The sequence below is a fragment of the Melozone crissalis genome, unplaced genomic scaffold, assembly GCF_028551555.1.
Source record: "Melozone crissalis strain CALT ecotype California unplaced genomic scaffold, PUWL_Pcris_2 ptg000006l_1, whole genome shotgun sequence".
In the NCBI taxonomy this organism is placed as follows: domain Eukaryota; kingdom Metazoa; phylum Chordata; class Aves; order Passeriformes; family Passerellidae; genus Melozone; species Melozone crissalis.
This window is the reverse complement of record NW_026535784.1, coordinates 41,922,453-41,938,573: the sequence shown is the minus strand read 5'-3', so window position 1 is coordinate 41,938,573 and position 16,121 is coordinate 41,922,453. Positions and strand designations below refer to the sequence as shown.

Sequence of the window (16,121 nt, the reverse complement as noted above, 5' to 3'; positions counted from 1 at the left end):
GACATGACAATGCTGACCTGGAGCTTCTGTGGCTTCCTATAACACCTAGAACAATGCAATGAATTCTGTGAGAGAAGGCACCCAGGTCAGCAGGCTTCCAATCTACACACAGTTAGATATTTTTCTAAAAGTTCATTTTGAAATTTCATCTGTTGTCATGAAGATTCTAGTTTGTGTTTATCTCCCAGCCACAAATCAAACAAACTGATTGTTTTTAAAACAAGGTCATAGATCAAGATGGATGATTGTAGTATATTTATATTTTGGTTTCAGAGTCTCTCCAGAACTGTTGCTGATGCATGCCCCTCTTTTTTGCAATAGACTCATAAGCTACCTTCAGTTTAAAGGCAGTGCTCTCCAAAAACTTCTCACAACTTTCACTGGGGCACAGGCAGACTTCAAGGCCAGCTTCAAGTGCATTCTTCAAATTCCCCCAGTGCCATTGTCCCACACTCCAGTTTTATAGCTGCCCCCACCTTGTCAAAATTGGGCATGTGTAGAGCTCCAGTCATTGAATAATCCAGTAGTATCTTCATGCATCATTTTACAGCTGCCTGTCTGCAGATGCCCCAGCACCCCTGCCACGCAAATGCAGAATTGCAAGTAAAGGACATTGTGGCACAGAGTCACAGAATTCTCTAGGACATCATCCTTCCATGGTTTCTCAGCCTTCTTTCTCTATTTTCTCTGAAAATTCATTTCTTTTCAGACTTCCTTTTGTCCCCACAGCTACACTCATCACATGTTGTCTAAAGCTATAGACAAAGATGAAAGGGTCAGGCATACACACTGCCTTGTACAAAAACAATTTTTTATTTTCACATGAAAACAACTTCTGGTTTACTTATTTCTTTGAAAAGGTATTGAGTTTGAAATGTCCTTTCTTAGCCCCCTAGACATAGCCCAAATGTGAATGCTTTTGCTATTACAGACATTCTCATGTTACACATTAAAGAGTTTTCTCTCTTAATTGCCTCCCTGAGAAAAGTATGAGACTCTGATGATGGTGCAAGGAATATAAAGCCCATTGTGAACAATGGCAAGGACTAAAATAGATGCACAGATGCCTTAAGTTTGGCTTAGTAAGTGCACATTGAAGCCAAGATTATGGTTTAATACCATAAAGTACTAAAAAGTATTATGATAAGTACTATGCTCACTAAAACACTAAGTGAAAATGAGGTTTACTCAGAATTCAGCTCCCATTACTCAGTTATTTCATTAGTCATCCAGATTTGACACACCCATTGTAGGCAATGTATAAAAAGATGTCTAACCTTTTTGGGGAAAGCAGGATGAATTCAGAAAACAAAGTGCAAAATATATGAAAGGCGACACATAAACACAGGCTAAAATCTCTCAGAATTTTCCTACACAGATTATAGTCCTCACTGTTCACACCAATGCTTGATCCAGTGCTGCATTTCAGAAGACATTATACAAATGATTATGGGTTACAAAATGTATCTCACAATGGTTCCATCATTAACAACTGACACAAAAAATTACATCTGTTAGCAAAGTATTTCTTCAGCATTTTAATTAAACCAATTCTAGGTGATAGTGCAAATATCCTTACTGTGTGATTTGTCCTATGTGTCAAATTCCTGCCAAAATTCCCCAGCACATTTGGTGTTTTGACATGGTTACAGAAGTATGTCTGGATTATGTAACTCTTTTATCACAAGAACTGTGGAAAAAATAAGGTATAACAGGTTTTCTTGAAAGAACATGCTCTTGATAGTAAATTTCACCTTTGATACACTGATAGCCCATGTGGCCAGAGATTAGTTTCTAACTTTAGGACATGCTAATTCCACAACCCAAAGGTTTAACATTCCCAAGTGAGCTCTCTCCAATGAACTGTGCACAACCTCAATTTGATACCTGCAAGTCACGTGATATCAATTGTGAACTTCAGAATCAGATTTAGAGCTTTGAAACCTGAAATCAAATACTCTCCAGGAAAAAAAGAAAAGTCAAAACAATTGTTCTCATTAACAAAATACCTCTAACAACTACCAACTACACCGTCTATCAGGAAAATAGAAGGCAAATATAGTAACACTTCAGGTCCTGCACAAACCTGGTTTGTCATTAACGTGTCAGACGAACCTTGGTTTTGACACACAGAGAATCTCTTTTCCCTAAAAAATCCTAAATTAAAAAAAAACAAACCTGCCAAAGTTAAATAGCTTAGAAAGATAAAACCATTTTCATTGCAATCAAAATTATTCATGTAAAAAGAAAAAAGACTGATTTTTAATCACATATGCTTGTAACATAGAAAGGAACACCAAGGTTAATTCTAAGCAGGCAAGCTAATTTTGCACTTTTGAACATCCCACCTGCTTCCTTATTACAGCTCCTATAGTCTCAAATACTCATTCTACTAATCCTGATCACTGGACACCATGGTGTAGGTGCTATAGAGATTTTTCAGTGTGTTCATTTCCTGCCATGATTTTGTGTCAGAGGCTTTTTGACACCTCTCACCAAGCTATGCCTTACAAGACAAGCTCATCAGCATTCCAGCAGGCAAAACTTCATCCTACATTAGTGACAACGACAAATGCTACTGTTTTGAAGCTGACAAACTGAGCTTTGGTTTGTAGCTTTGAGTAATATTTCTCCCTCTGGAAAATGTCAATTCCCAGTTTCCTAGCAAAACAAACAGTTCCTCTAGGCATAGAAAAGTCCAAGAAAACAACACAGCTGTAATTTTCAGGAAAAACCAGGGCTCACAATTCATACATACTTCTAAATATAATATCTGAACTTAGAACAACCAAAGTTCTTTTATTTATTTTAGGCATTAAAAAAAGCAGCCTCAGAATAGACTATTCATTATTATCATTAACAGGCAATCCTGAATTCACTGTTACTATTAATTTCTGATTTTTAAACATGGTGAAGCACATTCACAATTAATTTTCACTATGCTCATTAAACTTCACATCCAACATGTCCCAAGGACAAAAACTCCTCTTACTTTATATCAAAAGGTATTACATCACTGCAGTGTAGTACATAATACTGTGCAATATCTGTGTCATATATTTACATATAAGAGTGTGTGTTTTATTACACAGTACCACTGAATTTTCTGTACAGAGGTTTCTGAAATTGAGGTATATAGACAGACACATCCAAGTAAATTCTAAGGCTGAGATTTTGCAATAAGATCATCTGATGTAAGTTAACTTAATTAGTTACTTCAGGACACTAAAGAAGCTTCTTTGCCCTTCTGCAAGAGAGCAACATCTGCAAAATGACAATAAGATGTGTATTGTACCCCTCAAGAGTCCATAAACTGTGACTTCTGTCTTGACTGGACTAGGAATACTTCAACCCAAGATACAAGAAAAGTTGTAGATTCAAATAAAGTTTTGATCACAATAGAAGTAGTTAAAACTGTTTTCCTATTATGTTGAAGTACATCAACTTTGAGAAGATTGTGATTCATGTTTGATACATGCCACTAGCACATCATATGGTAAAATGAGAGAAAACAGAAATGTTTTAATAAAATTAAAAAATATCTTTAACCATAGAGCCATTTCACGCTGTATTTTTCTTTGGAAGAACATCACTCCTTCACATTGAAAATCACAAACATAAAAAATAAGAAAATAAACAGGCAACATTTTTCTTCTATTCCCCCTCCTACCCACCACCACCCAGTAAGACTCTATTACATCAGATAATGTATTCTGACCACCACCTAGCATCAACCTGCTTCCAGACACAGCATCGCCATTTTGAATTAATTTTACCTATTATTTATTTCATCTCCACCCTCATCCATGTTCAGCACAGATACTCAGACCTGGAGCCCTCGCTTTTGAAGGTCATTTGAGAATCCATGCTTGACCTAGAGCAAAGGAGAAGTCTTTCTGACTCATCCGTGTACCTCCGTGCCCAGAGCTGGTCTCCTGCACCCAGTGTTCGAGGCTTCAGCGACAGTGTTTCAAATTGCACATAAGTCTCTTTTGCAAGTTCAGCTTCCTTTGCAGATTTCGGTTTCAAATGAAGTTTCAAAACTTTGTAGAGTAAGAAAAATATCAAAGGTAAAACAACCACACATGCTGCACTGCTGCCCACTATCAGAATGGAAAACTCAGAGCTGCTTTCATCATTTAACCCATCAGTGGAGAAAACAACACACTGCTCCTTTGTAGGTGGCACGCCTTTGGGTGAGACACACGCCATATATTGAGTACTAGGCTGCAAACCATCGATTGTGACTTTGTTTTTGTTAGAATCTGTGCTGAGAGGCAACATGTCTTTCTCACCATACTTGGAGTATAACACAGTCACAGCAGAATTGCCTGTGGCATTGACAGTTTTCCAAGTTAAGGTCACTCTTTCATCAGATTCACTGATCACCCTTAGGTTCTTCACAGTAACATTTTGCTCAGCCATACCTGCTGCACTCAATAAAGTATCCTCACCTTTCTTGCTTAACTCTCCAATCTGCTTTCTGTTTCCATTTGTCACTGCCTTTGAAACTTTCTTTCCATCTAGCAAGAGCCTGGATTGCTTTCTGTCAGTAAGTGTCATGCTGGTTGATCTTTCAGTGCTCACCAGAGCTGTGGTGGTCGATGTGATGGGAAGAGCTGTGGTTGGCCTCTCGGGTTCCTGCTTGGATTCCTCCTGAGTTGTATTCTGCATCTCAGCCTCCAGCTTCCTCCCAAACTTCTGTGGTGACACAGTTGTAGTAACTACACCAACCACTGTGACAGTCACAGCAGCTTCTGACATTCCTGCCAAGTTCTTGGCTTTACATCTGTATTCTCCTGCGTCCTTGTATGAAATTCCTGTCAAGCTCATTATGGACCACCTGACACCCTCTCCAGGAGTTTCTTGAATTACTATGGGAAAATGCAAAGAGTAAAACATTATGAATGGGAAGTAAAGAGGAAGTAAACATTATTAGAATACATCTTACCTTTCTGCCAGAAGGAATTACATGTATGAAAATGTTAAAAATGAAACGCAAGCAGTCCAAAAAACACAACAACAACAAAAAAACAAAACCTAAACCAAATTTCCAAAATAAACTATGGAATTCCCAGCCGTGCTCTATTATTAAATAGAAGTGCTCAGCTTGGGTCAAATGGAAATAAATGTCTAGAGTAATTAGAATATAGTTTGCAATTCCACTAAGAAAAAAAACCACATAAAGCAAAATCAAATGCCTTAAAGCTGCTATTGACTCTTAAATACAAGACCCACTGACTTCCTGTGACACTTATCATGCTACCCATTTAAAATTCTATTGGAAATTTCCTTTGTCCTAAGATATTTCAGTTCTCTTACCTTCATCAGACCTATGATAACTGCTGACTACTTGGCATTAGCAAGCAGCATTTTTTACATTTAAGTTACTGCTTAAGTATCTGTCATAGCAGCTAGAATGACGTCAGACAATGATGCCTTGCATCATTTGCACACAGAAAACATGAATTTGGAAAATTTTATGTTTATAATGCTGAGTTTTAAGTTGCTCAGATATGGCCTTACTGGCCTTTTTAACATGAATATTTTTAAACAGAGGTTCCAGCAAAAAACTCTAGCTTCTGAGTTAGGGTCCAACTAACCCAAACTCCATTTCCCTTTATCCTTCCCCCATTTCATCCATTTCTCCCTTCCACACACATTGTTCTTGTAACAGACCACATCCACAACCAAAACAGTCTGCTGGATATGGTAAGACCCAGAACTAGACAGAGAATCTCGTAACAGCTGTTGCACAGATACAATTGCCAGCTTGACACAACACATGGTCCATTGTTACTCATTACAATGATCTCAAAGCACAAGTAGCCCAACAATTTTTGGTTCTCCCATTTCCTATAAACGAGCAGTTATACCTGTGTAGTTGACTGGAATATTGTCTGACCTACTCCAAGTGAGCTGTGGTGTTGGGTACCCCGTGGCGTCACAGCGTAGAAGGACGTTGCTGCCCAGTGGGGAGGTGATTTTTGTTGCTGAGGTCATCACCGATGGTTTAAGACACTGCTCTAACTCAGCTCTCTGGAACAAGATTCCTGCCAGGCTCTCAGGTCCACTACATGAAACCAATGGATCAAGAAGTACAACAGAGGTGTCCACAATTTTGGAAAATTCAATTAGCTTTGAAATGCGACAGTCACAAAACCATGGGTTGTCCTGAAAACCTGAGGCAAGAAGGGAAAGGGGGAAAGAAAAAAAAAAGTTGTCAGTCAATACATGGATATTGTGATTACAGTATGACACATGGCTATCACCAAATACAATCAAGGACAACCCTGGACCTATTATGAGCTAATCCTTTCTCTTTCAACTTGTGTTTTTTTTTCAGCTGATTGGTGGGGGAATTCTCAGAGGTTAGGGAGAACAGTATGAATGTTTATTAAGCTAAACAACTTCACAGAAGTCTACAGGAGCTTAGTGATGTGCTGGCATTACCTGTGCTTAACTTTGCTATTTACCTACCACATTTAAGACCACTTTGAAAAGATGTCTTAAGACTGATGATACATTTTCACCTGCCTGTGCCTCCTAGAAAGACAGTTTCTCTTTGCTTCGTGTCACTCTCCTCTCATCTTAGTTCTTCTTTAGGCTCTTACAGCTTGACCTTCCCTGACCCTTTTTTCAATGCTTGAGGAGAATACAATGATTTAAGGGTTTAGAGCTTACACCAACACCTCTGCCCCTTGAGAAAAAGGGATAAAGGCTAAGGAGAAAAAGTTTTATGCCAACAAAATTTTTATCTGGCTCTGAACCACCAGTATTGTTAGAAGTTGGCTTCACTACAGCCTCTGAAATATATTCAAGAAAAGTAACAGAGGAGTAGAAAATAGGAAGGACCACAAAACACCATAATGACTACAATATTTTTATGATGGCACACAAGAACCCTATCTCTCTTCTGTCAGAGCCAATAACATTTGCTTCTTGCTTCCAGTATATTAATTAGAAGCTTTTCCCTCTTTGTGAATTTATGATGTTGGAAGAGAATAACCATTTCTGAGGACTATCAGTCTAAATCCTCAGCTGCCCCACTATGTTGACTTTCATAGAGTAACAGTGACTTCACCAGGTAAAATACGACACAGCATATCACTCAGGAGTTCAATTATTTTCCTATTGGACTCATACTTTTGAATATGCTGTTCTCATTTTCTCCAAGTACTACTAAAAAACAAAATTTATGGTCTGAAATAAGGGATGCAAGGACTCCTCACTACTGAATTTACTGATCAGTACAATAAACAAGTCATATAAGTCAAACCAGTGTTGAAAGAAAAAAGAGCCCTGAACACCTCCAAATGTTTTTCAGAGTGTAATTTTAAGAATCATCAAACCAGCTATTGGAAAAATGATGGCTTGTTCTGGAAAAACCTGCAGATGAAAGAATACATGAATATTTAACTACTTCTTCCTTTTATGACCAGACCAAGATTAGGTTATTTTAAGCACAATGGTAGTGATTGGTTAAAACTATGGTAAACCCCTATTAATCTCTGCTCTTTAAAACAACACTTGACCTGAAGAGATTCCATGACTATGACATCACAATCCAATTTCACCTCTTCCAGACAGAGGAGATTTTACATCTATTCACTACTTATTGTTTGTGGGGAATAGAGAAGGAGAAGTCAAAGGAAAGTGAGGAAAGCAGCAACTGCTTTTCCTCAAAAAAATCTCCAAAACATAAAAATTTTGCCTGTGAACTTCACACACATATTCATAAGGAGAAAATATACTATCCAAGTGTTTTCTATATCTGGGTACATCAACTGCTTCTACTCACGGAAATTCTGCTCAATCAGGCACAGATATGTAACTATTTGTGCTCATCTTTTCAATTAGGGAGGCTCTGTAGTCAGAGACAATACTCTGGTAATTTTCTTTTTCTTCTCACTTTCTTGCAATTTTCCTCACTATGTTAAGAAATTTACTGCAGGAAAGGAAGGGATTTATTACTGTTTTTAACCTACTTGAAGCACTCAAAGCCTTTGAAATAGAACCAAAGAATGGTTACATTAGAAAAGACCTTTAAGACCATTAAGTCCAACTGCTAACCCAGCACTGCCAAGTCCAGCACTAAACCATGACCCTGAGGGCCACATTTACATGTCTTTTAAACACCTCCAGGAATGGTGACTCCACCACTTTCCTGAGCTCCCTTTCAGTGAAGGAACTTTTCCTAATATATATACCTACACAGCTTGCATATCTCCCAGTGTCCCAAAGAAAAGCCCAAGTCATTATAATAGGTATCAGAAATTGACAAAGTGAAAGGAATGATGAAGCAACAATGAACAGTCCTTAGATTGGATGGCTGTGAAGCCCAGCCTGGACACAGGTTTGACCATCTGATTATAGGGCAGAAGAGTTATGTCAGTCAGCCACTTCATCTTCCCCATCCATCATGCTTCCTGGCATGATGAAACTGCCTAAAGAAGCAGGATTTATACAAACAAATATAATAGATACAGCCACATTAGTTCCTTCCTTGCCCCCACAACACAGCCCCTCAGTTTGTCTTGCCAATACCTGACAGTATTCACATTATTTCTAGCCATTGTAAATCATCAAGTTAAGTGAATTCTAAATATGAAAAGATGAAAGCACTATTGAGTTGGAAGCAAGATAAAACACTGAATTTCATTATAGTTCAGTTAGTGTCAAAGAGAACAGAAATGTGAATGTAAACCTAGTTTCCAAGCTACAAGGGGCATTTTGAACTTCATTCAATAGTTTGTGCTGACAAGATGTTAGAAGTGAAAGCAAACACATGAATGAATAAAGAAAATGTTAAAAGGATGGGGGGGCAGAATTAGAAAATGGAAAATATTAGGGAGCTTTAATGAAAGAAATCATTTCTTAAGAAGCAAAAATTAAAATAATGATAAATCTCGGATGGTACACATATCTGAGGAAAGAGATCATCTTTATAAACCCTGGATTCTTTTGTAGAAATATCAAGACAGCTTGTTGATATGAGAAAGAAATACTAGCCAAGGTAAAACAAACATTGATAAATATTTATGCACAGTGATATACCAATGCAGTGCTATTTTAATATAAATTATTAATTATAAATTGCTCTAAAACCCTTTATTCTAGATTTAGCATATTTTATATTTACTCTCACACATTCATATGTATGCTTGCACGTACAATGGCAAACTTATGTATACGTGTGCCTGTGCATGCACATTTTTGTAGTCTCCTCAGTAAGCAGGGTTTCCCTGGGCTGTGTCAATATGGACTTTAGCTGTGAGCAAAATTTCCTTTGTTAATCAGTAACCAGACTCAGACCATAACTTGTGTAACACACTGATTTTTAGTTGCTGCAAAATAGCAAGATGTAAACTATTCAAGTTTTGGGGTGATAGAAATAGTCACCACAGCCTGAGCCAGCCTACCCCAGGCTCTTTCCAATTGAACCTACACATTTTGATCCATAGTTCTAAACAGTGAATTCCATATCCAACACTGCGTCACAGCATTTTCCCCACACGGCAATTGCTAAGGGAGTAGTTTCAGGAAAAGCAATATCTACCCAGTGGCTCAGTTTAACAGGAGGGAGCCTGATGGACCTGCAGTATTCCAAATTTTTGGCACCTCTGCACGCAACAGAGGCAAGATCTCACATAACTGCTACTCTGTCAAATACTGGACTCTTCTGTTCCTCTGAATGACTCACTAGAATCCACCATATAGAAAAAGCTACTGCCATCATTCCTGCCAGAAATGTAAATCTCTGTACAGCAGCCAGCGCTGAAATTTAGTTGTGATTTGGATCAAAGTATCAGGCTGTGGCTCCAGAGGTAACAATGAGGGCCAGAGGAATTCACACACTGGTCCCCCAGTCATTTGCACTGTTTAATTTTCAGTTCACTCCACAGCTCTGTTCTGAGCTGTTCCAAAGGGCACTTTCCAAGACCAAGCCAAACATGGGTCCAGGGACAGTTGGCACTCTAGGGGTTGCTCACTGAAAGGCTTGTGGATGAGACAACACCAAGGATGGCTTTCTCTATCCTGTTGTTTCCCCCAAAGCAAGTTCAGCAGGTTTTGTACCTCCAAACTATTCTGCATGTCTGTCAGCCCTTCAGGCATACAACATATCCCTGCTATTTCATATTCCAAAAGCTGAAATCATCCAAAAGATGAATGATTTCCAATGCAATTCTCACATAACTTCAGGCAGGTTAGACTTAATAAAAAACACCCTCATTCCCAGAATTACATTTGAGAGTCACTGTAGCATCCTGTAGAGCCTGCAGAGAACCAAGGGCTAAATCTTACAAAGTGTGGAACAGACAGCCAGCTTTAAAGAGAGCTGCACCTAAACTGTGTGGGTAAGAGCCAGAGGGAGTCACTTGGCCAAAGGGCCAAGAATCATTCCCCAAGCTTCTTTCATTTAGCATAGTGCACACACAGAGGAACATCATACAGCGGGAAGCAGTTAAAAACCCCAAATCTCTTAGTACATAGATGATGATCTGGAATAAGGAGATGTCAACATTCCAGTCCTCTAGCAAAAGTAGCCTTTGGCTCCTCCAAGAGTCCTGGAAGTAAACATGGGGAACCTGAACTTTCTCATTCAAGCAACTGTCTTGATGCTCAGTCAAGACACTGAAGATAAAATTGCCTCCTGGTATTAAAAAAATTTAAAAATACATTTGCACAAACATATGAGTTTAGGGCCTTGCTCTTTTTGATCTTGTTAATTACATGCACATGACAATCTTGTTTTGCCAGAACCAGGAGCGAAGACAGCTCAAGTCATAATTGATTGTACTAATTAGAATCCAACTGTTGTGTTCCTGACTAGACAAAACCAGCATTTATTTACTCTGGTAAACAGGATTCAGCTTCCAGCAGAGTTTTGGCTGCAGTGATCATTCCATGCAGGTACACAGGTCAGGGTGAATGCTCCCCCAGAGAGTGGCTGGAGCACATAGAACACTCTTGAGCATCAAAGCATGCAATTGTGGGCATCTCATTTTAAGAGAAACATTTTTTCAACCTAAAGGTGTCCAAAGGGAACGAGTAACTATGGTAGAAAATGTAAAGAAAATGAAAATACCACACACAGGGAAAAAAAAAAAAGCCAAACTAAACAAATGAAAAAAACCAACAAAACCAAACCAAATTAAAAAAAAACCCAACTCAAACAAAAACCAACCAAACAAACAAGCAAAAAACCCACAAAAACTTCCACATTATATTAGAAGCTGGTGAAAGAAATGGTGTGGTTAGTTAGGATGGCAAGCAGGGAAGGAAAACCTATGAAAGCTTACAATAAGAGATGATTAGTTTTTCTGTATGTCCATGCCCTGTAGGACAAGAGGTAATCAGCTTAGTTTGCAGTAAGGGAGATTGAGGTTAGATATTCGGAGAAACTTTCTCACTACCCTGACAGACAGATAAGCACTGGAGGAGGTGCCCATGGGAGGCTCTGGGGCGGTCTGGCCACAGCTTTAAGAACAGCACTGACTTTAGAAGAATGGCTCACCTCCTCTGGACCTGTATCCCTGTAGGCTTGGTCCTTCCTGACCACATATCTCTGTGATCCCTATCTGGCTCAGGGGAGGAGGAGGATATCTGTGGGATGCACTTCTTTCTCCAGCAAGCCCAGTGGAGAAAGGAGGGCCATCAGAAAGGAAGCACTAATACCAAATGGAGTCTAAATAAATTTGTCAAAATAACCCATGACATAAAGAGCACTGCACTTTCTAATCTCCAGAGAAAGGGGATCTTTTCTTATTCACTATGAAGTTTCTTACATAGCAAGCACTGTCTGTCTGCTTGCTACATAAGAAACTTTATGGTGAATAAGAAAACATCCCCATAGGAAAACTATCATGTCCATGAAAAAAAAAGAATTCAGCTAATTGATTCACAGCTTACCCAAGGTAAATTTACTCAATGTAACACAAGGAAAGTACCACCTGGCATTTTGTATTCACAGGTGCAAATCTATAATGGCTGCACAGAGCCTTCCTTAGTACCTAACAGGAAAAAAACAACCAGGAGAAGAAAGGTTCTGTCTAAACCCAGTGTGTGTAACTCTCTAGAGGCCTGTATTAAAACCCAGCTGTAGTTCATAATAGAAAAAGGTCCAAAGGTCACATCCAAAGCCTTCAAAGAACTCAATGCTGGCACCAGAGGGTTTGCCAGGACTACAGGAGGCTGGAAAAGTGCCTGCACCAAGGAAGCCTGCAGATGATTCCCAGAGTTAAAGGGAGAGAAGAGTGTGTGAGGGTTTAAGATTTTTTTGGTGGATTTTTGTGTTATTTTATTTTCTCAGTTCCTTTAGTTTTGCCTGAAGTGGTGAGGGCTACATAGGATAAGGAAACCAATTGATCTCTGGGACTCCCACATGAGATTATGAAGATTAGATCTAGCACAATCAGCTCCCACTTTACAGCCTCCTGTAGTCTTCAGTGTGGGGACAGGGAAAGGAGTACTGAGATGGACTTACTTTTACAGCTTTTAGTCTTTTATTTTTTTAAAGTCTGAATAAACGAAAACCCTTTATCATGCAAATCTACAGTTACCATATTTATGAAGCCATGCAGCCTACTTGCATCATTTAATTACTTATATAAAATACTATCTGAATGACAGTTTCAAGCTGCAGCTCTTGCTGTGAAACAAAGCAGCTAAACAAATGGGAGTTTAGATCAAGAATTGGAAATATTGGGCAGTACAAGGCAGGACAGATCTTTACAAGTGCTTATAGAATTACTGCAGTAGATACAGCCAGATGGTTTTCCTCCCTTCCACCTGCTGCACTACAAACACATCAAAATATGCACTTCTGCGTAAACAGTGATAGAGAAGAACAGTATTGATAGAACTGTTCCAGCTTGAGACTCAAAAAGAGAAAGGGGTTACCCTGGCAAGACCTGGAAGTGGAGATAAAGTGTCAGATAAAGCACATTGCCACAAACAGAACTGATGCAACTGCATGCTAGAGAAGGGGATCAAATTATGAAAAAAAAATCAGTCTGACCAAATTATTCTTAAATATTTACCTTAGATACTAAAAAATAAAGTACCATGAATAAAAAGGGATCAGACTCCTATTTTCTCTCATATTCAATATGTAAATTGCAAAATATTTCAGGATAAATCAGTCAGCTTTAGAGTAATGCAAGGTCAGCAGAGGTCCCAGGGAGACCAGAGCTGCCCTCCTCTAAGCCACCAACACTATCTGCAGCATTGGGTCACAGGACAGGCTTTATAAGAGCATCAGCTCTAGCTGCTTGCTTGGCTTGGGAGTCTCTGGAAAAAAGCAGTTGCAGATGGACATGCTTACAGTTGAAAACACAAAGAAAGATGAGGGAAATGTCATCAGAAACACAATGTAAGTCCTCTATTTATATAGCTAGTGACTGGCCCGTATTCCTGCAATCTGGATTCTCACAGCTTTTACTTCAGTTTTATAGCTTTGAGGTAACAACACACATGGAGGTCACCATCTTCATATTATGGTTTTTTGTTACCAGTAGAAAATAAATAAATGATCACAGAGCAAACCACAAGAGTGACCTGGGTAAAATCCCCTTTCCTGAATCCTAGGCTGGTCCCCTAACTGTTCTCCCTTGGAAGTTAACGTTCAGGTATATTGTGGTAAGGAATGAGATGGGCTGTTCAACATACCCAAGATTACTCTCTGTGTCACCAGAATGTCTGTGTTCTTGGACACAATAGCTCCTGAGAAGGGGGGCCAAATGTCCATGAGGTCTGATGGCAAGGTGGTCAGCTTGTTGCTGGATAGGTCCAGGTAGGTGAGGTTTCTCAGGAAGCGGCCAGCATCAGCGGGAATGCTGGTCAGCTTGTTGTTGTGGAGATCAAGAGTCCGTAAATTGGGCATCTCAGCCAGGGATTCCCAAGGGAAAGTTGAGAGCAGATTACCATCCAGCCTGAGCTCATGCAGCTGTTTCAAGTTATAGAAGCTGCTGATATCAATGTTGGCTACACAGTTGTAAGTGACCCACAGGTACTTGAGATCTACCAGGTAGTAAAAGGCTTCAGTCGGAATCCTTCGTATGACAGTTTTCTCTATACGAAGCTTTACAGTATCCACAGGAACATTCACTGGGATCTCATACATGTCAGGGTCATTACAGAGTACAGACCTAGCAACAGGGAAGGAAAAATAAAGAAAAAAAAAAAAGAGGGAGAGAGACATATTTGCATTTATTTAGCAGAAATTTGAATTTCAGATTTAATGCAAATGCTGTAGCTTTCTGCAACACTACAACAGAACAAAGAATACAGAAATCAATAACAGTCCTCTGCATTTAAAAGTTGAAGAAACTCCACAAACATGGAGTCTCTAAAGACAAAAAGAATACAAACCAGAACTGATCCTTTCACATGAAACCTAGATTTGCTTTATTCTAAAGTATATAAGCACCACCCTCTATCCACCCCTCACTCTACTGACAACTGAAAGACAGAAGCCATTGTACAAGGAATAATACATGCACATGTCTCAAGTGGGAAATGCGTGCTCCTAATTAAAAATATTAAAATTCAAAATTCAGATTACTAATCTCTAATTTTTCTGTATGATGAGGAGGCAAAGTATTTTCCATACTTACCTTTTGGAATCAACTGAAAATTTTAAATATACCAAAGAAAATACAGTAAAGAAGAGCTTTCTTGCCCTCTTGTTGATGTCTATGTACAAATTACTTGCTTTATAGAAATGAAAAGAACTTTCTGCTCACAATGATTTCAGTGAAATGGGATTTCTCAGTATTTTCAGTTATTTGATTTCAGGAAACAATTTCTTTGGGGTATATTGTTTGCACATACTAGCTTGAAAGATCCTCTGCTTTCAATAAGTCTATCCTTAATTTATTCCCCCTTTTCTCTAGATTATTTCTCTATTTTACTTTTTCCTCATGCAGCTTTATTCCAGATAGTCTGTGACAATAAATAGTAATGACAAAGAGCATCTCCTAAAATTGACACGACAATACCAGGTCACCACATTTCAAATTAATCTTCTTACTATCAAAATTTACATAATTTACTGCAGATTAAAAAAAAAGAAAAAGAAACTACTGTATTTATTTAACCAGAATGCTTACACTAGTTAACTAGTTTGTAGAAATAGAAAGGACATTGCAATAGTAGGAATATCATGGAGAAGAAAGAAATTGCCTCCTGCAGAAAATGAAGGTTTAGAGTAGCTATTTGCTAAGTACAAAGCCATAATCACCATCTGCTCCTGTTCAGGAATGCTGCTAGCCATTGAGTGCTAATGTAAAAAAAGCTTCCTTGCAACTATGCTAGAAATAACTTGCAATGTCTGAGAATGTTATCTCCAATTTCTTCAACACTTTTTCTTATAAATGGCCCTATATTACAAATAATAAAATATATACCTTGTTCCAGTGCCATCACTTCTGCCATGGTAAACGCAAGTGCATTGTGAAGGACAAAAGCCATGAACTTCTTCAAAAAAACTCATTAGGAGGTAGAAGCAAATAAACAGATACATGGCTTCCTCCCAGAAGAACTGACATGAAGAAATGTGAAAGCTTTACTCCTAGGCATTCATGTGCAGTGTGCTACAAATGTGAATGTAGCCATCCATTTAGTAACAGCAGATTACAACAGATTAGCCCAGATCTGTGGTTGCTTAACCTTCAAATGTATCCTGAATGCCATCAGTTAAAGCAGCTCACTCTTTACTCTGTCAGAGCACACTGCTTCAAATCACATCCAGCCATGTTCCAAGGTTGTTTTAATGTGCAGATTGTAAAGTTAGTGTGTAATAAAATATCTCTTTTCCTTCTAAGAGGCAGTGCATACATTATACTGTCTATAAAGTGTTCCAAAGTTCCTGAAGGAAATCTAGTACACCATGAGGATATTGCATGGCATTTTCTTTAATACTGAAAATGGCAAATTCATAGGAAGACTAGATTTCAGAGCTTTTAAAAAATCCCGTAAAAACAGGGTTTTGACAAAAATACATATATCCTTTAAGTTTTACACTGCAAAGCCAAACTGCATATGCACACACACATAATAGTTGAAGCTAAACCTATACAGTCATCTTTTTCACCCTGAACGAATCCATTGCTCATACT

General features: G+C 38.6%; 1 protein-coding gene across 1 annotated transcript; it reads right to left on the bottom strand.

Annotated features, from left to right (window-relative positions):
- Nucleotides 1–3,810: 3,810 nt before the first annotated feature.
- Nucleotides 3,811–15,526, bottom strand: LRIT3 (leucine rich repeat, Ig-like and transmembrane domains 3). Its single transcript, XM_054295993.1, has 4 exons — nt 15,411–15,526; nt 13,672–14,150; nt 5,877–6,182; nt 3,811–4,874 (listed from the first exon to the last, which is right to left on the bottom strand). The coding sequence occupies exons 1-4, from the start codon at nt 15,524–15,526 to the stop codon at nt 3,811–3,813; spliced, it is 1,965 nt and encodes a 654-aa protein (XP_054151968.1).
- Between the last annotated feature and the right edge of the window lie 595 nt (nt 15,527–16,121).